Source organism: Nymphaea colorata, chromosome 12 (genome assembly GCF_008831285.2).
Source record: "Nymphaea colorata isolate Beijing-Zhang1983 chromosome 12, ASM883128v2, whole genome shotgun sequence".
NCBI classification, from domain to species: domain Eukaryota; kingdom Viridiplantae; phylum Streptophyta; class Magnoliopsida; order Nymphaeales; family Nymphaeaceae; genus Nymphaea; species Nymphaea colorata.
In genome coordinates, this window is record NC_045149.1 from 8,501,629 (window position 1) to 8,524,442 (window position 22,814).

Below are 22,814 nucleotides of genomic sequence, written 5' to 3' on the forward strand. Positions count from 1 at the left end.
CATGGTTATTTAAAGATTTATCTTGTGGGACTATTTTGTGTCCTATGTAGAACATCTATTTAAAAAGTTGAGGGCAGGATTGGTGAAGGACATATCTAAATTAGTAGTGTTATTAATATTGCTATTTAGTTTATTCACATCCAAAAAATAACATCTTAAGGTGACAATTTCACATTCTAAAAGAAGAAATCAAACTGGATGAACTCGATTTTTCAATGTATTTTTTTTATAATTACCTTATCACTTTTCATTGTGTTTGTAAAAGAAAAGTTTGAAGATCTGATGTACCTGACCGCCACCACACAATCATTCCCACCGGCCTGATCGAAGTCCAGTTTGACGATGCCTGAGAATTTGCCCTTCGAGTATCCCTTCGCCATGAATGCGTAGCGGTTCTTTCTGCCCAGGAACTTGGGGTTGATCACACCAAACTCCAAGCTCCTCACCGTCAGTGGCTTCCTCCCCACCAACTTCCCTTCCCTGACATTGATCCGCACCATCTCCACGCAGCAATGCAGCAGATCCCTCCTCATCTCGAGCAGGTACTCCACCGGCACGATGTTCGCCGCCACCAACACCACCTCCCCCCTCCCTTCTCGTCCCACGCGTTCACCGAGTGAACGAAGTTGAATCCCGGCACCTCAACCCACTTCATCTCCGACTCGTAGGTGGCGTAGCGTGGGATTATCCCCACGCGTGTGACTTTGTGTGTCACCAATGAAGGACCGTTCAGCTAAATAAATCCTGACTCTGTGCATAAGATAGCGTCTGGCCCACCAGTTGAAAGGCATTGTAAGATAATAACAAAAGTTGGCTGACGGTCATTCCCCGTTTTTATTATATTTTTTCCAAAGCAATGTCGTTTACATGTGTCATCACATCATAATATTTTTCATTGGATTAATTAGTTAATAGTACCATCAGCTGTATATATATATATATATATCCCGGATGGACCATGTCTGGGACCAAAATAAGAACACCCAAAATTAATTGTCAAAGCAGTTTTTTGCATAATCCAACTATGTAGATATGATCTTAATAATGTTTAATGAAAATCATACGCTAAGCTGATCATTTCTTTTTTTAATTTCAACATGTTTTTATAGTAATCAGAAAATAAACAGTCCTTATGATATCAAATATTTGGTGGTTGAAAAATAAATATTTTTCTTAGAGACAACTTCAATAAGACATGTTGTCTATTGGACTAGTATTTATAAACATAGTAGAATGTTTAACTTGTTTAAAATCATTTTTCTTAAAAATTTAAGGGGTTTGGTTTCTTTCTCTATCCAATATATATATATATATATATATATAAAGAAAAGAATGAGAGCTGCTCGCACGGAAGAGCTTCTCCTTTGACAAGTCGGGAGGCGGGATATCGGTAAAAAAATCGTGAGGCGTCGGACTACATCTCACCTACCGTTTTTCAGAAACGGTTTTTTCGGGCATTGGTAAGAATGACATGTTTATGCCAAACGTGAATACCTGATACCCCTGAAGCCACGGGCTGCACAGAAAATACTGAAAAGGTTGAATAGATTAGCGACAAGCGTCGATGAAAGTTACTTTCAGCTGCGTCTTGTTTTGGACATCGGTAAACATTGATCTTCACCGGCATTTAAAGTATAGCCTTTCACCGACATCTAGTTTTCCTAGGTGTCGGTGAATCTGTTTTCGTTTTTTTTTTTTTTTTGGTAGTACTCCCCTCACGAACGAATGGAGTGGCCAATGCCTCTTCCTATCAAGTGATTTCCCCTCTACTTATCTCTCCCTCCCACCACCCTCCACGGGAGACCCTGATGCCTCCTCAGTTTTTTTTTCACATATAGTAAATAAATGAAGCTCGACTGGGGGTGTACATAAGCATCAATCACTCTACATACCATATTTTTTGGGCAAAAGAAGGTAATAAGTGAACTTAGATAAACTCATTTTATAAACTGTGAGCTTAATATAGATTTTCACATTCTTTGATCAATATAAAATAAAAACAGACCATTCTACGGCTGAATGGTCTTTTTTTTTATTTGTATTGGTAAAAACAGTCCCAAAAAATGCATTTGTGGTCCCACTTGTTTAACAATAGCTTTGAGCAACAAAATATAATACTTTTCTATTATTTTAACAACACGAGATTAAAAAAATACCATCTGACCATACTATTTTATATATATATATATATATATATATATATATATATATATATAGTGGCCAAATAGTGACTTTAGGTATAAATGGTCATCCAGTCATCCAATCAAACATGTTCATTGAAATAAGAGAACAACTGAAAAAAAAAGTGTGAAGTAATAATTGATAGCAAAAATGACAATTATCTTTTTTCTCATTGTTGTTCTTTTAATAATACATCATGTTAGATCCAACAATCCATTGTGTAAATGGACTACTTTAAGAAACTAAAGTCATCATTTAACATATATATATATATATATATATATATATATATATATATATATATATATATATATACATATATTCTTCCAACTTTTTTTTTCAGACTTTGTTATTGTTGTTCTCTTTCGTTTTGTTTCTTCTGAACTATCTTTCCATCTTAAATTAGTGAATTTTTAAAGAAAAAAAAACTTAAAATTTTTGTCTCGTTTAGCAAACAGATAGGGTGCCACAAACCTTGGGTGTCCTACAGGCTGTATCTTCTCATTTCTTGATGTATCTTCTCATTTCTTGATGAAGTAAAAGGTGGGGAGTCTACCCCTGGACGCTAAAAACATGCCCATATATTTTTGCGCCCGATAGTAAGTCTCCCCTGCCCACCTACAAATAACATTCAATTAATAATTTATTAGGAAAAAACATTCAATTTATAATTGCTTAGAAACAAAAACAAGTTTCCCAGCCCTTTGTTTCCCTCTTCACCATATCTTGTAGGGGATGGCATCGTGGCATAAGAGTCACTGCTGCGGCTGTAAGGACCTGACACTCATCCACGGCATGGCGACTGAAGAGCACTTGACTTTGACCGGTCATGGGCACTACATGTTGCTCGATACAGGTTCGCTTTTATTCATAATCTAATTTTATAATAGGCTGGTGCCTTGACCGTTCGGTCCCATAATGAGTCCGGCTCCGGCCGGGCCACAGTTAGTCAATGTCGCTCAAACTTGTCCGAAAATCGAAACCTGATTTCGAGCTGATTAAAATGAAAAATATATTTTTAAATATAAAATAATATATAAATATAATTAATCACAAGATCTATATCTATATCTATCGAACCCAATCTTATCAGGTACATGTCGGGTACCCGGCCTGATGCTAGTCTTACTCGACCTGATGCCTGAGTTATTATAGCTTTTTTCCTTTCCATTTTACATTATGAAACATGTTGGTGAGGGAGGGGGAGACTTTTCGCAAGGACAGTGGTATTTAATCGACTGAAAGTGGACGTAAGTGGACGTAGTAGTTATGATAACTTAATTTTATATGCATCAATAGAAGAGAATAAATTTATTTAGGGAACTACCAAGCTGCAGAGCTTAAGCTGGTTGGAGCAATGCGTTGTCAGAATGTGTCCTTGTTTCGATTTCGGTGAACATTATATTCCTAATCGGTCTAAAAAGACAGATAGTCAATTGTGTGCCGTTTTATAAAAAGGATCTGAGGATATGTAAATTAAATTTGGAATGAAATCGGCCACACGTGAGAAAAATGTTTAGGGACACACCAAAATAAAAGTTAATGCTGTAATATATATTTTTTATAATATTTTTGTATGGGTAGACCGCAGCAAATCAAGAGGTTGCATTGTATACGAGTGCTAAAAAAAATTTCAATTTCTAACAAATTGGAAAAGTTCATTAACAATGAAAAAGTAATTTTCGATCGAATAATTAATTATTCTATAATTTTCCTGGGATTATTAATGGTACTTCTCTAAAGGCTCAATCATGTTGCCGAGAGTAGATAAACGTTAAACAAAATTTACGAATTGAATGGTCAAGATAGTGACGAAATGTAACGCTACTAATTGTTTCTCTATGACACGTGCCAACCTTGGACTCCGCCGAGGAATGCTCCGACCCTATCACTCAATCAGCAGCTCAATAGTTGCTTTGTTGAATCTGACTTTATTTTTTCTTTTTCCTTGCATCCATTACATTGAAATGAATTACAGCTTAGTACATGTGCTCTACATTCTGACGTTGTTACAGCAATGGCAGGTAATATTTGTCTTCTGTTCAGTTGAAGCAAAATAGAGAATACATACCAGGTGCACATTGTCTGTTATGCACATGCCAAAACCTTGAAATCCGACTGGATTATTCTCGAACTAGAGTCGCAGTGAAGATAAAGAAGCCCTCGAGCGATCCCCAGGAAGATCGTCAACCCCGTTTGCCTACATAATAGAGAACAATGAGACACTTTAATCCTGTCTACACAAAAAGGATATTAAAGATGGAAGAAGGTTCTAGAATTAAATATGAATGCTCTTCTAAAATGAACCAAGAACACAACCAAAGGTTCATGAAATGAGGCAAAACTGATATCCGGTAGATCGTCCAATTCAGCCGCACAAAACCAGTAGCTAAACTCCCAGGAGAATGCCTTCTGTACGCTGCTCACTGCTCAGTGCACACAACAAACGTGCCATGATGACTTGCTCCATGGGTAGGCGTGCTGCCAGTTTCTGGCATCGCTACATTCTCTGATTCAGCCATCGGTAGTGCAGAACACACAACAGCGTCCACCAACGCCAACCTTGCTCTGATACTCACGAGTAATAGATTCTCAAGAGAAAAAACATGCCCCAACTTGTCAACCATCCTGATGTGCTGTTAGGATGAAGAGGTTTTGTCAACACATCTGCCAACTAGTCTTGACTACTGATATATGACGTAACAATTTCTTTTTTTTTTTTGAAATTCTTTCACGAATAAAATGACAAACTACATCCATATGTTTGGTCCTCTCATGAAAAGTGGGTTGGCACTTATGTATATAGAAACCATATTGTCACATTTAAGTTCCATAGGTTGGTTTATGACAACACCTATCAGTTAAGAGGAACTTAATCCAAATCAACTCACAAGCACTTGATGCCATGGCTCTATACTTGACTCTGCATTAGATCGAATAACCACTGATTGTTTTTACTTTTCCAAGTATCAAAATTTCCTCCCACGAATGTACAAAAACTTGTAGTTGACCTTCTATCATTGGGATTGCCAACCCAATCAGGATCAATGAATCAATGATGTCAAGTTTGCCATTTCTTTTCATAAGGAAACCTTTTAGTGGATTACCCTTCAAATTTCATAGAATTCTTTAGATTGCTTCTACGTACAATGTTCTAGGCATGTGCATGAACATACTTATAGCAGTGACTAAATAGGATATATCAAGACTAATGATAGTTAAGTAGATAAGCTTTCCTACTAGATGCTGTAATATACCACATCATAATGCATTCGGCAACTACACAACCAGCTCCAAGATTGTCGCTGGAAGAGATAATGCCCACGCCACCAAAATTGCAGCTGGAGGAGATCACACACATGCCAACAATATCAGATCCAAAATTATAGCTAATAGAGATCACGCCCATGCCAAAGATAACGACGATCTCAGTATGGCAACGATCTTAGAAAAAGGGGAAACGTATGATCTTGTAAATCAATCAAACCCCAAGAAATGTGCAACTGATAAACGTGCAAATTAAATATAAATGAAATCTCTTGTCTTGTGAAAAATAACAGGAAAGAGATATTTTCTATTGTGGATGTAAACTAAAAGTCGAACCACGTTAAAACATCGTCGTCTACTATTTTACCCTTTTCTTCTCCTTGTCGTGTGGTTTTGTATGGTATCAGAGCCTGCTTATTCACAAATGGCGTCTCAACGACTAACGCCAGACGAAAACTCCTATAGCATGGCTGCAGCATCACCAAAATCTAGATCCGACACCATGCATCTGCTGTTTTCAGGTCTGACCTCCTCCATCATACCTGCTCCAACTAGTCTTATGCATTTTCTATCCATAAAATTGTCTTTCGACAACTATTTACTTTGGAAATCTCAGTTCAGTCATATGCTTAAGAGTTATAATATGATGGGATATATTGATGGGTCGTTCAAGTGTGCGGACAAGTTCTTGCCTAATGAAGATGGAAAAGGAACTATTATAAATCTAGCCTTTCTGGAATTGCATTGAGATGATAATCTTTTGCAAAGTTGGATCATCTCATGATTAAGTGAAGTCGTACATATTTAAGTCATAGGTCATGATTCGTCGTACAAAGCCTGAACCACCATAAAGCGTATTTACGCTGCTCAATCTAGAGCAAAGGAGTAGCAATTAAAATCTGCCCTGCAAAACCTGAAAAGAGGAACTGAGTTCATAACAACATATTTTTCACAAAGCCAAAGACATAGCTCACCAGTCTGCTATGGCCTCCAATCCAGTCGATGAGGAGGATCTTGTTATGAACATTCTCTCTGACCTTTCCACTGAAGAATATGGCACTCTGAAAATCTCCTTACGCACTCGCATCGATCCTATAAATCTGGAGGAGTTATATTTTTTGCTTCTTAATCAAGAATCTAAAATCTTGAAGTTTGGAAATTTTGAAGACCCTTTAGCCTATATAGTGCATCGACAACACTTCAAGAATCACAACTAATATGGCAAGATTGACCAGCAAAGAGGGCATCCAGGAAACCGTCCTCAGGATATATATCTCAGTTGTCATGCTTGTAGAAACCGTGGACATTTTGCTTCTCTATGCCGAACTATATGTCAAGCCTGCAGGAAACGAGGACATGGTGCATTAAACTGCAAATTATATAAATTCCAAAAGGAATCATTGTCCCCAGAAACCTATCAGATGGAGACTATACCTCAAACCGATGACGGATTTTGGTATCCAGACACCAACACTACGCATCACGTGACTGATGATCTTAACAAGCTATCCGTTCACTCAGAATACCATGGAAAAGATCAGTTGAGAGTTGGAAATGGTGTTAGTCTTCAAATCAAGAATGTTGTTAATGTTTTTCTCTGCAGCTCGAACTCAAAATTCTTTATAAATAATGTGTTGCACGTTCCTACTATTTCTAAGAATATATTATCGCTGCATAAATGTGCCCATGACAATGATGTCGTTTTTTAATTTGATACAAATCGTTGTTATGTTAAGAATTAGACAACAGGAGAGAAACTTCTGGAGGGAGCAAATAAAAGAGGTCTATATCAGCTAAAGTTACAACAATATGCAGCTCGCCAAAAAACCACACTTGTAGGAGAACGAGTCTCAGTTGATGATTGGCATAGTCAAACGAAACATCCTGATTTTAGAACTGTGATGCATGTTTTGCATAAATTTGATTTACATATTCACAGCAAGTCTTTTAATAAGATATGCAATGTATGTCAAAAAAGAAAAAGTCACGCTCTTCCTTTTGCACAAATACAACATAAGATTCATGCTCCACTTGATTTGATTTTCGCTGATGTTTGGGAACCATCAACTACTCCATCTTTGCATGGTCATAGTTATTATGTTATGGATGCATTCTCTCGCTTCTATTGGATATACATTATTAAAAATAGATTGGATGTTCTCTTCGTTTTTAAAACCTTTCAAGTTATGGTAGAACGTCAATTTGATCAAAAAATCAAGGCTGTTCAAAGCGATTGGGGAGGAGAATATCGTATTGTTTCCACCTACCTCAAACAGATTGGTATTGTTCATCAAGTTGCTTGTCCACATGCTCACCAGCACCATAGAAAGCAAACACAAACATATAATTGACATCGGATTGACACTTCTCGCACATGCCAACTTGCCCTACAAATATTGGGACTTTGCATTTAGAATTGTTGATTTCTTGATCAACAGAATGCCAACTCGGGTTCTTAAAATCATGTCACCATATCAAGTTTTGTTAAAAAACTCTCCAAATTATAAATTGTTCAAGGTTTTTGGATGTTCTTGCTATCCATGTCTGCAAGATAGACCTAAAAATCGATCAAGCTTCAAGTGCATTTATTGTCAAAAACTTTGTGAGAGACCATATAAGCAAAGGGCATATAAAGGTTCAGGTCATTCGGTCCAATTAAGAGGTTGATGATGGTTTAACAAAACCATTATTAAATGTTGTACTGCATGATAATTTCAAAAACAATTTGAGTATACTTAGATTACATGCTCAAATTGAGGGGGCATGTTAAGGTTAATTATCAAACCATCCCAGCTACAAATCAACAACCAGCTTGTGTCATGCGTAATCTTAGGAGGGCACCATCTGCGGTTATTGGAAGATTCTCATTTCTATAGTTAAATTATAATCATATATAGCAAATACATGTTTATCACTATTTTTTTTAATTGTTGTAATATTATCTCGAGAAACCTATCTCTGGACAATTGTAATATGTAACATGTCTTATGAAGATATTAGTATAAATATTTACTCACCTTACACACGATAGGTACGAGTGAGGATTCGTACTATTGCCAAGCAGAGTTGTTTATATATGCTGCTTCCGTGTATGAATTTTCATGTGTCATTTTAATAATGACAAAAAAGCTTATAGCTAAAACAAAAGAAACTTTTTGTCGGGACAAAAAAAAGCCACAAAAGAAAATTTGGGGATTTAATAAACGTAAAACTTGCCAATTCATATACGTATATCCTTACGACTAATATACTCTTCTAAGTGGTAAAAAACACTTTTTCAATTTTCTATCCAACCCATAGTATTATTTCATTATCTCATAAATAATTTATTATCTCATAAACATTATCTATTACCTATGTTTACCGTTATCTTATACATCTATCCATTATTTTATTATCTCATAAATCTTTGTTATCTCACACTTACGTGTGTTATCTTATACATTCGTCATTATCTAACACATATTTGTTATCTCATACATATTTGTTATCTCACATCTATTTATTTTCTCATACTTTGTTGTTATTTCATACACTTGTTATTTCATGCACATGCATATTCAATATTTGAGCATGAAAGTAAATATGCATATTGATAGTAAGATTCACTACTAGCATATGCTTGTTATATACAAGGGGGATGGCGTACAGAACTTGGTCTCATTTTGAGACAAAAGATCCAAGAGAAAGAGAAAAAGAAAGTAAAGGTACAAAAGAGAGGAAGGACCGGGTATGCCAAAGAAAGATAGCCTTGACTTTCTTCTGCACTTTCAAGAAAAGGTATTATGAAACCTTTGATCATTTTTCTAAGTAAATTTGTCTGGAAATTGAACACGCAAACAACAACGGCAATTCTTCTTCTTCGTCTTCTTGCACATTCCACTGAAGTTCTTCGTCTAATAATGTGTCAAACAGATGCATAACCACATAAACTAACTTTTCCGTTTATGCATATAATACAACTTCCAATTCTTACATGATCATTTCCAATTCTTCTGCTTCTGCAAATCCTTTTGACAGACAAAGAGGCCATGGAAGCCGTAAGGCACCCTCTGAGGGAGTCTTACAGATGCCACGATGTCAAGAGTGGGGGACTTAGCATCCATCACCACGAAGCTTGATTCCCCGCTGCCCTCGTTGTGTGTGTAAGTTAACACATAACCATCGTCTTCATGGCCACCTTCCTCCTTCGCCACAAAAAATGGCTCCCCAGCAAAGCATCTCTCCCCAAAACTCCTGTCCACCACAAGTGTTAGTTGCAGTAGCAGAATGCCTGTTACTTCGCTTAGAAAATCAGCTCCTAGCAGGATTTTCTCTTGCACCACCAATTTTGTTTTTAGGACCCATAAGATTGACTGCGACTGGTCGTTGCTACAAATTACATTGTGTGGATATATCCAAGTGACAGGATAGTATCAACAACTGGGGAGATATTCTGTAAAATGGCAGTACTCATCAAATTTATAAGAAAGGCTTTTTATTAGAAAATTCTTTTCCTGGCGAGACTACTTGTGCTGTATATAACAAACTTTAGAAGTACTTGAGCATGATTGTCCTTGTTAAAAGTTAAGTGTGGTTAAATGGTATCTATCTTACAAAATCTTCTACACTTCAAATTCCCTTTCTATAGATAATGAATTCATAAATTTAAAATACAAGACCAAACTAAATCGGAACTAATCAACTTAATTCTGTGCTTTTTTTTATCGTTACGAACATCATATCTACATTTTGATTAAAAGAAAAATTTTGCAATGAAAAGGACACTTACCAGGCTTCAATCCATGATGGTCTGGTTAACGATTCGTCTACTTGCTAGTCACTTGCATTTAACTTCACGAAGTACATATATTTTATGTTCAAAATAAAATAACGAACAAACACAAATTCAACAAGACAACTCACAAACTCAGAATATCCATGTCTATGTTGTCATGTCTTCCTAAATTTTACAAGTATGTGCTGTGATTTGAATCTAAGGATGTACATTTTGAGTTATAATTTTTTAAGAAAGAAGAAAAGGACTAGACGTTTTACCTGGTCGCTACCACGCAATCTTCCCCACTTGCTCGATCGAAGTCCAGTTTCACGATGCCGGAGACCTTGATCATCGGATCTAGGATCGCCATGAACGCGTAGCGGCTTTTCCTCCCTAGGAACTTAGGGTTGATGACCCCCCACTCCAGATTCCTCCTAGAGAGTGCTCTCCTCCCCACCACCTTCCCTTCCCGCAGGTTGATCCTCACCATCTCCAAGCAGCAATGAAGGAGATCCATCCTCTCCAGCATGTGCTCCACCGGCACAACGTTCGCCGCCACCAGCACCACCTCCTCCCCTCCCTTCTCATCCCACGCGTTCACTGAGTGCACGAAGTTGAATCCAGGCACCTCAATCCACTTCATCTCCGACTCATCGGTGGCGTAGCGTGGGATTATCCCCACGCGTGGGACTTTCCGGGCCTCGCATCCCATCGGCGGCCCCATTCCTGTGAACATTGCCAGTGGTTTCATGACTATCTGTATGTCGGGAAAGATGGCGTACCGCTCTGTGATGGCCAAGTCGTGCACGAAGGAAGGTTGCCGGAATGAGAAAATGGGGATGTCCGGTTGCTTCGTGCCATCGCCCCCTATTCTGAAGTAGTTGAGAAACGGAGGGATGGGGCCGTACCGAAAGGCGAAGACCTCGCCTGTGACAGGGTCCACCTTTGGGTGAGCGGTGATACCCATCCTGAGCTCCCCGCCGAAATCCCACCGGCCAACTGTCTCGACATCGCCGTCAGGCGTGAGATGCATGGCGTAGGGGAGATCCAACTCCCATAATGCCATGATCGTGTTGTTCATGAATGCAAGGGCTGTGTTGGCGAGCCCCACGCCATTTATGAGGTTGATCTGGCCAGTAAGCACCCTCACCATGAACACGGCGACCCTCATGAACCTGGCGAAGCCGGCCAATGCGAAGAAGTTGGGGTAGATAGGCAACCCTGCCTCCTCCTCCTTGGTGAACTTGTATGTGCGTATGAAGCGGCTGCAGAATGTGGCCTGCCCGCCGGAGACCTGTATGGCATGCAACATCCCATCCCCATCGAACAGATGGTAGGCGGACTTGGGGATGAACTGCGGGTTGGGCCCATTTCTGATGTAGGCGCCCTCAAGGCAGCTAGGGAACCGACCTTCGACAGTGCATTTAGTCGGAGGCAGCTCGCCGATGGGGGCGTAATTGCCGGCCAAAACATCCTTGGGGTTGACGGACGACCGCAAGGGATTTCGATCGACGAAGTTGCTTATCAAATCGTCTAGAGCATTGCAGATCGTTACATGAAGAGAAAACAGATTGTAAGGTTGCCTAAGAGGGCGAGCAGCTTTTGTTATGATTGGCTCTGTGGAAGGAGGAGGGGGAGATGGAGTTGCTCTTGTTAACACTGTGGTAGCGGTAGTAGTTGTCGGGGAGTGAGTTGTGAATTGAGTTTGATCATGTGCCCTTTCTAATCTGATGTTGGTGATGGTGGGGAAGGTGACGCCGAAGGGAGTGGCTCGGTTCAGTCGGGGAAATGAAGCTTGGAAAGAAGAGGAGATGGCGTCCATTGTTGATGGGCAGAGTTGCAGATAGGATCCAACCTCGGGGTGGCATGGAAGAAGGTGTTAAGGTGGTGGATGTTTTTAAGGGATGAAGCGATACGGAGGAGCAATTGTCGGTCTGCTCGATCCTCCCTTGGTAGACAAAGAGCGAGAGATGGAACCGGATTCTTTGAAACACAATACTGTATACGCTCATGATTTTGGTGGTCTTCATAAAAAAATATTTGAACTCGGCTCTTTGCTTTGAAGGGCATTTTTTTTTTTCATCATTTGGTTTTGAAGATATCTATTTTCAATAAATAAATCATATCTTTCGTTTTACCATCTTTCTATAAGACCTATCAATGATCTGAAATAAGAAAACCAGAAAAATTTTCTGTTCACAACTTAAGCAATTCTAAAAGGTCTTCGCTTCAGAGGAACTACCTAGGGGCTGCGGTTTCACTGCTTTCGTGAACGCCGTCGGTTTAAACAATACATCGATTTGGGGTATTTTATTCATTTCATAAAAAATAGCGACCTTGCGTTTATTTAATATTTTTTACTTTCCATCCTTTGTCTTTATGACAAGATGTTTGTTTAATAAATCAAAGGCATGCTAGTCATTTCATAATGCGTGTATTTTGGTAGAAATGAAGTGACCAGAATATCCCTAAAGCAGTAAAGCCCTTTAAAGAACCAAAATCAAGAAATTAAAGTAAAAAAAAAAAAGTATTTTCAAAAAATTAACTTTTAGAAATGACTTAAATGCTAAGCGGGTTATACGCACCTTCAGATAATAACCAGAATACCTCTGGTCATTAAGAAGAGCAATCTTTCAAAATAATGAAAAAATTAAAAACTAAAATATATATATATTTTTTAAAATTTTCAAAATATCCTACTCACACCTTTTTGTTTTTTGGCGCACATCTGATTTGTGGATAAGGTGGTGCATGCAACTCATTATCCCTCTAATGTGGTAACGTGCATAAGCAGTAGCAGAGCTACTTGTTGGTTGGAATATCCTTGTAATGTAGTCACATGCTTAAGCAGTAGCGAAGCTACTTGTTAGTTGGGTGGGCCACTGCCCACGCCAGCCCATGAAAAAATTTGTTCCAATGTCTTCATATCATGATCTTGAGACATCAGTTGAAAGGCAAACTTGTGTCACCATTGCAAGGGCCTTAACCTAAATAAATCCCAACTCTGCGCATAACATAGCGCCTGGCCAACCAGTTGAAAGGCACTGTATATGTAGATAAGATAATAAGAAATGTTGGCTGACGGTCATTGTCTGTTTTTCATTATATTTTTTCCCAAGCATGTCGCTTGCATATGTCTCCATCATAATATTTTTCATTGTATTAATTAGTTAATAGTACAATCAGCTGTATCTGCCAACCAAACTATATTCTATTAAATAAATGGAGATGTATGATTATGATGTTTTTTTATATAAAAACTCAAAATACTATTGGCATTTTTTTTAGAAAAGCAAAAAAACTTTCAAATAGATCAAAAATTTATTCTTTCTCAAACCGTGTTATCGAGTCCAAGTAAAAAAGTTGAATCATTGCTACAATTAATACTATAAAATAGATGGTTTATAATTAGATAAATATAACCTTAACTGTTTAAAGAAATACATGTTATATGCGAAGTTAAAGGCGTAATTAGTGCCCTTAGAATTTTGGTCATCTTGTTAGGTGGTAGGATGAAACATTGGTCCTACTCATTCAACATATTTTAATTGATTAGTAGACACAATTAAAACATTTTAAACTCATAATTTACATTTGGCAGTGCTTGTGTTCAGGGGCGGAAGGAGCCGTGGAGCCAATCTAAAAGTTTGTTTTAATGATTGGATAAAGCAGTCTTTTGCATAATCCAACTATATAGATATGATCTTAATAATGTTTAATGAGAATCATACGCTAAGCTGCTCAACTTTTTAATTTCAACATGTTTTTATAGTAATAGAAAATGAACAGTTCTTTGATATCAAATCTTTAGTTCGAGGCAACTTCAATTAAGATAAAAGTGGTGATTGTCGGACTACTTGTCACCGACATTTTTTTGGGCATCGATAAAAGTGACATGTTTATTGACGATTTTGAATGAGACATCGATAAAAACTCAACTTCAACCGCATCCTAACAGAAAGCGTAAGTGAAGGCTACTTTCAACTACGTCTTGTTCTGGGCGTCGTCAAAAATCAATCTTCACTGACATTTAAAGTCGAACATTTGATAAAAATGGCCTTTCATCGACGTTTAGTTTTCCTACCCATCGGTGAATCTATCTGTTTTTGTAATGTTCCCCTCATGAACGAATGGAGAGGTCGGTGCCTCTTCCTAGCGGGTGACTTCCTCTTTACTTATTTCTCCTCACATCTAGTTACTAAACGAAGCTCGGCTGGGGGTGTACGTAAGCATCAATCTCTCTATATATCATATTTTTTGGGCGAAAGAAAGTAACAAGTGAAACTAAATAAACTCATTTTATAAAATGTGAGCTTAACATAGGTTTTCACATTCTTTTCAATCCTATATGGCACTTAATATATAATAAAATTTGACAACCCTAAATGAGTAAAAAGCCAAAACGATATGTACAATCGAGTCCCTGCGTCATCAAACGACTAAAATCTAAGAAAGAATAGTTAAAAAATATTCGTTAAATTAGCATTAGCCACAGTTTATAGTGCCACAACTAGTTTTACTAATGATTTATGGCTTTTTTAATGATAAATTTTCGAATTTAAACTACCCGGTATGGCGGTGTCCGATGCATGGCACCATTGTTTCTCTGCCATATATGTGTATGTATATATACAAAAACGAAAAAACAGCCGGTTATCTCTAAGGCACACTGGCATTTTTTTAATTTCCTGTCGTTAAAAATCTATTGAAAAAGACAAATGAAGGGTTGCTTCCAACAATTGTTTTATCAAACGGCACGTGGTGCGTGCTCCCTAATGCCCTACAAATGTTAATCAAACGGCATATGGTTCCTCTTGTCTTCTTCGAAAATTAAAGGAACATTCAACAACAGCTAGGATGAGAAAACAAAAAGAAATCCGTCCTTCTTTCTTCCCGTGTTTACCTTTTTCTTTAAAACAACATTTAATTAAGTTCCCCATTCCCCAAGTGGTTGGTGTAACGATTTGGCAGTGAAGGTTAGCAAGCTGCTTCTTTGTATCTTCTAATTTCTTGATGAAATAAAAGGTGGGGAGCTTACCTCGCAGCAGTGTTGATTCCGAGAGTTAACAGGCAGTAAAAGGAATGTTATTGATGCATAAGTTGAATCACCGTAGAGGCAGCAGCTCAAAGCAAGTATGGTATAGTATGTGTATGGTATAGTATGAGGAATAAGAGTTGGGTAGAAGGTTCAGATTTTAACCCGATAGTGGGTCTCCCCTACCCACCTACAAATAACAATTTACTGAAAAAAAAACATTCAATTTAATATTGCCTATAAATAAAACAATTTCCAGCCCTTTGTTTCCCTCTTTACCCTCTCTTGTATGGGATGGCATCATGGCATAAGAGTCACTGCTGCGGCTGCAAGGACCTGACACTCAAGTGTCATCCACGACAAGAGCACTTCACTTGACCGATCATGGGCACACCATTTTGCTGGACTTTTATTCATCATGTAATTTTTAATAAGCTGGTGTGTAGGCCTGCCCCCGCCACAACAACGAGCTTGTCTCGAGCTACGCCACAGCTCATAATGCCGTGGGCCGTTTAAAATAAAAATTATCTTTTAAAATATAAAATAATACATCAATATAATTAATGGTAATAATACATATATATTAATAAAAATAACATTAAGCTGAATCGAGTACACTTTTCAGGCCCAAGCTTAAGGCCGAACCAAGGCTGGGTACCAAGTATCCATCAACTACCTGGCCTGATGCCCAACCTTACTGGTGCAGTGGCCACACAAGTACGTAAGTCTTCCAACCGGCTACACAAATACTCGTAACAAAAGCACGTGAACAGTTATAGCTTTGTTTCTTTCCGTTATAAGAAAAGCACGTGAAGAGTTATAGCTTTGTTTCTTTCCATTATGAAACAAGTTGGTGAGGGAGGGGGAGATTTTCCGCAAAGATAATGATCTTTAATTGACTCAAAGTGGAGGTAGTAGTTATAACTTAATTATATATGCATCAACTCAAGAGAATAAATTTATTTAGGAAACCTACCAAGGTGCAAGCTTGAGCTGGTTGGAGCAATGTATTGTCAGAATGTGTCTTCTTTTGGATTTCCATGAACATTATATTCCTAATAGGTCTACAAAGACAGATAGTCAATTTTTACCCGTTTTATACAAAGGATTTGAGGATATGTAAATTGAATTTGGAATGAAAGTCGCCACACGTGAGAAAAATGTTTAGGAAATCAAGAGGTTGCATTGCACACGAGTGCTAACAAAATTTTCAATTTCTAACAAATTGGAAAAGTTCAGTTCATTCACCATCAACAAGGAATTTTCGATCGAATAATTAATTATTAAATAATTATCCTGGAATTATTAATGGTACTTCTCTAAAGGCTAAATCATGTTACCGAGTGTAGATAAACGTTAAATAAAATCTAGGGATTGAAATGGTCAAGATAGTGATAAAATGTAACGCTACTAATTGTTTCTCTATCAGCAGCGCAATATTTGCGTTGTTGTTTCTGACATTTTTGACCTCTTCTTCCTTTGCATCCATTACATTGAAATGGATTACAGCTTAATACATGTGCTTTACATTCTGACGTTGTTACAGCAATGGACAGGTAATATTTAGCTTCTCTTCAATTGAAGAAAAATGGAGAACACATACCGGGTGAACGTCGTCTGTTGTGCACATGCTAAAACCTTCAAATCCGAGTGGATTATTCTCGATCTGGAATGGCAGTGAGGAAAAAGAAGCCCTGGACCGATCCTCGAGAGGATCGTCTACCCCGTTTGCCTACATAACAGAGAACAATGAGACACTTTAATCCTGTCTACACAAAAAAAATAAATAAATAAAAATAATGATGGAAGAATGTTCTATAACTAAATACGAATGCTCTTCTAAAATGAACCAACATAATCATGCTGAAAAACCGGACAAGCTTGCACAGGTGAAAGCCTAGCACCAAAGGTTCATGAAATGTGGCAAAACTGACGTCCCTTCTGTACGCTGCTCGGTGCATGCAACAAACGTACCCCAAACTCTGAATTCGGTTGAGGCCAAACTAAACTCGAATCCAAACAATATATAGCGCAACGAAAAATTTTCAATTTTTCTGGCCATTCTCACACTGCATTTTCATTATTCACCACTAGTTCATTAGATCATACAAAACTACTTTCTTTAATGACCGACCCACAACCCACATTCCTTTCCACCGCCTCACAAAGGAAAGAATGACAGAGAAATAAAATTGCTCAACTTCACACGGAGTCACCAAAAACACATACACAAATGAGAAAGGAAAGAGAGAATGGTGATAAGGTAAGAGCTAAAGGGGGAAAGATGACATGCTCCCCCTCAAGTCGGTGCGCAGATGCTGATCTGCCCCAACTTGTCAACCATCTGTATGTGTTGCTTACGATGAATTCGTACGTGTTGCTTACGATGAAGAGGTTTTGTGAACACATCTGCCAATTGGTCTTGACTACTGACATATTATGTAACAATTTTTTTTTCTAAAATATTTCACGAACAAAATGACAATCTACGAATATATGTTTGGTCCTCTCATAAAAAATGAGTTGACACTGATGTATATACTGGTCGTATTGTTACATTTAAGTTCCATAGGTTGGTTTACGACAATACACATATCAATTAAAAGGAACTTAATCCAAATAAACTCACAAGCACATGATGCCATGGCTCTATGCTCTGACTCTACACTGGATCGAGCAACCACTGATTGTTGTTTACTCCTCCGAGTAATATAAGATTTCTTCCAATGAATGTACAAAAACCTGTAGTTGACCTTCTAATATTAGGATTGCCGACCAGTCAGCATCAGGGAATTCAATGATGTCAAGTTTGCCATTTCTTTTCATAAGGATACCTTTGCCTGGATTACCTTTCAAATATCGTATAATCTTGTAGACTGCTTCCATATGCATTGTTCTAGGCCTATACATGAAGTCAGCGATAACACTGACTGCGTAGGAGATATTAGGACGAGTGATAGTTAAGCATATAAGCTTTCCTACTAGCATTGAAAGCTGTCAACCTCTTCAACCAACTCTCCATCATCTTATCTTAGTTTACTATTAGCTTCAAGAGGATTGTCCACACTTTTGGATCCCAACATCCATGTGTCTTTTAAGAGATTCAAAGTATATTTTCTTTGACAAAAAACATACCCTTATATGAGTGTGCTGCCTCAGTACCCAGAAAATTCCTCAACTTTCTTAGATCCTTGAACCCAAACTTGGCGTGAGACGTATTTTTTTTCCTCTTGAATCAATTATCTGTCATCTCCTGTCACTATGATATCATCATTGTAGATCAATAATAACACAGTGCCCTCAGTAATACAAGATATGAACAAGGTGTAGTCAGTTGTGCTGCGCTAAATCCTATTTTACTAAGGATACTACTTAACTTCGAAAATCATGCTCGAAAAGATTGTTTTAAGCTATATATTGATTTTTCAAGGTTGCACACATTTCCAATGTCATGAGTGTAACCTGTAGGAAGATTCATGTAAACTTCCTCTTCTAATTCAACACAAAAATCCATATATAACTCATTTTGGCAACTGAAGCAAAGGTCTCAAAGTTGATTCCTTCTCTCTTTGTAAACCCTTTTGCAATAAGTCTTGCCTTGTACCGTTCGACTAGTGTTAAATTTATTTTGCTCACTGGTGTGTTCACACCCCACCCCTTTCTCAAAGGGGGTCAAAATGCGAATTAGCAAAATTCTTTTAAAATTGAGGTTTTGAGGAAAATTTTTAAGAGAAAGGGGATCCGCCCGTTGATACAAGGTCCAACCGTTCTTGCCGCCTTTAACAGGGGTAATTAGACCAAGAACTAAAGATCATTTGGATCATGTACGAGTTATTGATGCAAGTCTTATATGTTTATGCATTGAAGTTTTGGATTCAAAATCCAAAATCATTTGTTGGATTAAAAACCCAAAGTTTAGTAGTGATTTTAACTTGTTTTGAAAATGGATTTCTTTGATTTGAAGATTGGAGGGTTTTTAAATTATTTAAAAACCTTTCTTTTGGTGTCATTTGAAATCCACAATTCTTAGAAATTTTGAAATTGAGTTCTTTGTTGTGAACTCAATTTGATTCATGAGTTGAAATGATGATCATCCTATGATCAAAATTGATTTTTGAACTCTTCTTTTGCCCAATCGTGTGATTCGGTCTAAGATATTTAGAAACTTGTGTAGAGCTCATTCTTTTGATGAGACATAGGCCCAAAATGTTATTTTCTAAACATATTTTGGCCAAGCTTGTGAATGCATTGTTTATGTTTTCTTTGGAAGTTAAGTGAAGTTTACAAATTGTTGTTGCAATATGACTTGGTCACTTTTTGCAACTCAAAGTTGAATCACTTAACTTCTTGAGAATATGCATGTGGTGCTATTGATTTTGAGTGAAAGTGAATGCATGAAATTAGAAGGAAAACTATATGAAACATACATTTTCTCTCTCTCATAATCTCTCAAGATTTATTCATTGCAATCACACGTCCTACAATCTATGCATGAAGATTGATTTTAATTAAAATATAGTACTTTCTCTAAATGTGCTTATTATATTGTTATGCACATGAATTAGAGATATAGTCCATAAGCTTGAGTCATGGACGAGAAACTCAAAACAATTAAGAATTAGGCAAATGAGGATGAAATCAAACTTCAAAATATAGCAGAAACATGGATATCATCCTTTTTCCTCAAAATTGTCATAAAAATCAGATTTTACTCTGATTTAAATGGATAAAAATTAAAATATCGATTTTATGAGTTTTCGATTCTTGGAAAATGATAAAATTCAGTTTTACTCCATACGAACTAAGCATCAAGTTGGCAAAAATCATGTGCAACATGTTCTTGCTCATGTGATGGAGTTCTAAGAACCTTTCTTTTTCTCCAAAATAAAACAAAATTTCATACTCTTGTCCTAAAAGATCCATTCATTTCTTGGACTACTAAAACACTTTTGATCTTGTTCTTTAAGGGATACAAAGATTAGAATTTTTGAAGCGTTCTTGAGACTCAATTACTCAAATGTAAGTCTGAAAATTGGTGAATGAAATTAGAAACTTTTAGAGAGCCGATTAGGTAGGGCTGGAACCTTTTTATTGTTCTTCAAAATATAACCACTTTGTGGCTGAAAATTGGCTTCTCAAATATATAAAATTTGTCATTCTTAAGCTAATTCCCATAAAGCATGGTCTAATTTCAATAACTTGCATACATTTTATGTATGGATTGTTGAAATTAAGTAAAAATGAAAAGAACATGATTTCATAGCTCTGCACTATGAAAATCAACAAAATGATCACCCTTCTTATAAACCAGTTTGAAAACGTATTCCAACCTGATTTTAAGAGAAAAAAATGATTTTTAACAAGAGATTGCACTAGTGTGTGTGTATATATATATATATATATATATATATATATATATATATATATATACGTATCTTACTTTTTAAAATGAAATTTAATCAAGGGACTGCATAACTCATGAATCATGACGATTCGTGGCTGGGTTCTTTTATGTAGGAAGATTGAAAACTTGTCTCTAATCTCCTCTACCACCTTGGATCAATTAAATTGAATGACAAGAATCCAGATGACTTTAAATGAGAAGGAAAACAAAACAATACTCAAGCTAATTCATCCATAATTTTGCCATGCAAGGGTGGATTACATTCATAAGAATGTATCTATCCCTAATAGGCATTTTCATCACATATATTGCAGCAAAATTACTCTCTTATCATGAGATTCTCTCATGGTAAGGAGTTGAAAATGGTTTTAAGCATATTGTTTTGAAAGGGACGTGGCCGTGGGACCCTTTTCAAAACTTGATACATGGTTAGTCTTTTTAGGAAAGCCGACTCTTGCATGCGTTATGCATTAACATGTACATTCAATCGTAGGTTTCCCCAAACTGGACATCATTCCTAGCTATAAAATAAATGAAAACAAACATCTCCAACGAATTGCTGAAATTAAAATGAACCAACAAGAAGCTAAAGTACATGAGAAATGACTTAAAATCATCTACTTTGCGGTCGGTCTTGATGCTTATCCTTCTTCTTCACTTGTTTTCTAAATCGAGCAATCTTAAGCAAGAATCCAACCTTGGATTCGAGCTTAGTAAAGTTAGAATAAGAATAGCTTACTTGCTGAAATTTAGAGTGCAAAAGAGAGCTTATCTCCATGAAAATCCTAAGTAAGGGTTCACTTAAGCACCCTAACTTAGCAAAATCAATGGACAGAATAGAGGAAAATGAAGAAGAAAATGGGAGAAAGGGGAAAGGAGGCTTGGACGAATTCTTCTTCTTTTCCTTCCTTATCTTTTTTGGCTCCTTAGCTGCAGCAACTTGATACCACTTCAAAATTTTCGTCCTCCTTCTTGGTAGCCAAGGGGAGGTTTATATAGAGGAGGAGGTGAGTTCAACCACCTTATTAACTCACCTTGAAAACTTGTTTCAGACCTTGGGGACTTGTAAAATGAGTTAAATAGAATTTAAAGGCTCTAATTGACTATTCTTAGCCCATTTACAAGAGCTAGGTGGGCTGGGCTTGGTTTGCTCAACATTGGTTCAGACCTAGCTGACCAACTTTGACCAAAATTTTAGACAAAAATGCCCTAGCATAGGGTTGTTCCTCATTTTGTGCTATTTATTTTTTTCTTTGTTTGAATCAAGCTTGTTAGGTTAAAACCTAGTTACTAAGCTTTAAATGCTATTGAATTATGATAATTAAAATTAAATTTGAATAAAATTTGAAAGTTCTATCAAATTTGGTTTGAAAAAGGTATTTTTATTCATAACTTGATTAAAGATAGATTTCAACTGAATCAAACTTTGGTTTGAAATATTGAATTTTAAATTGGTATTTGATTTATATATTTGACAAATTCAAATGTATATGTGTCTTTCATAAACCAATTTAGGCTCTGTAATCTCAATTTGACCATAGAAGGGTAAAATGATCCAGATTGGTCAATTTCGACCATTTGACCAAAGTCAAAGCTCATTTTCGAGTAGTTTGACTTTGTTTGAGGTTATTTGATAAATTTGAAATAAGAAAATTCTTAATTGAGCTAAATTATACTTCGACAGAGTCTAGTCAAAGTGGGTTCGATTCGGTGAAAGTCTATTTTTGTCCATAGATTGGGTCACGGGATAGACATATCCTTTTGACTGTGCTGAGCCCAGGTTGACCGAACCTAGCTGAAATTGGCACCATATTTGGGTGCACCCGGGTCAAACCTACTTGGATTAAGTAGGTTAGGTGAGTTTGTCCAGCCGAGTTATTGCTTTTTGGAAATTGACTCTTCTTTAAAGACGACCTGGTTAAAGAAAAGAGAGAGACATAAATGTCTTTCTTTTCCTTGGTTTCTCATTCATTTCTCTTGAAAATGACTTTTTTTTTCATTTAATTGAGAGAAATATCTTTTTTTTCAATGGGGGGAGTGACCCCTGGGGGGCTCTTGACCACACGGGCTTGGTGGGGCCCACATTCTAGACTGAATTAGATCCAATTCTTAGATTTAAGTCAAACTTTGAATTTTGCAATTGGATTTAGATTTCAAATGACATTTGC

At 37.0% G+C, this 22,814-nt stretch overlaps 1 protein-coding gene across 1 annotated transcript; it reads right to left on the bottom strand.

The window, feature by feature from the left end:
* Positions 1 to 9,428: 9,428 nt before the first annotated feature.
* On the bottom strand, positions 9,429 to 12,029 carry LOC116265237 (zeaxanthin 7,8(7',8')-cleavage dioxygenase, chromoplastic-like). Its single transcript, XM_031645796.1, has 2 exons — positions 10,486 to 12,029; positions 9,429 to 9,684 (listed from the first exon to the last, which is right to left on the bottom strand). Exons 1-2 carry the CDS (start codon positions 12,027 to 12,029, stop codon positions 9,429 to 9,431), a joined length of 1,800 nt encoding a protein of 599 aa, XP_031501656.1.
* Positions 12,030 to 22,814: the final 10,785 nt, after the last annotated feature.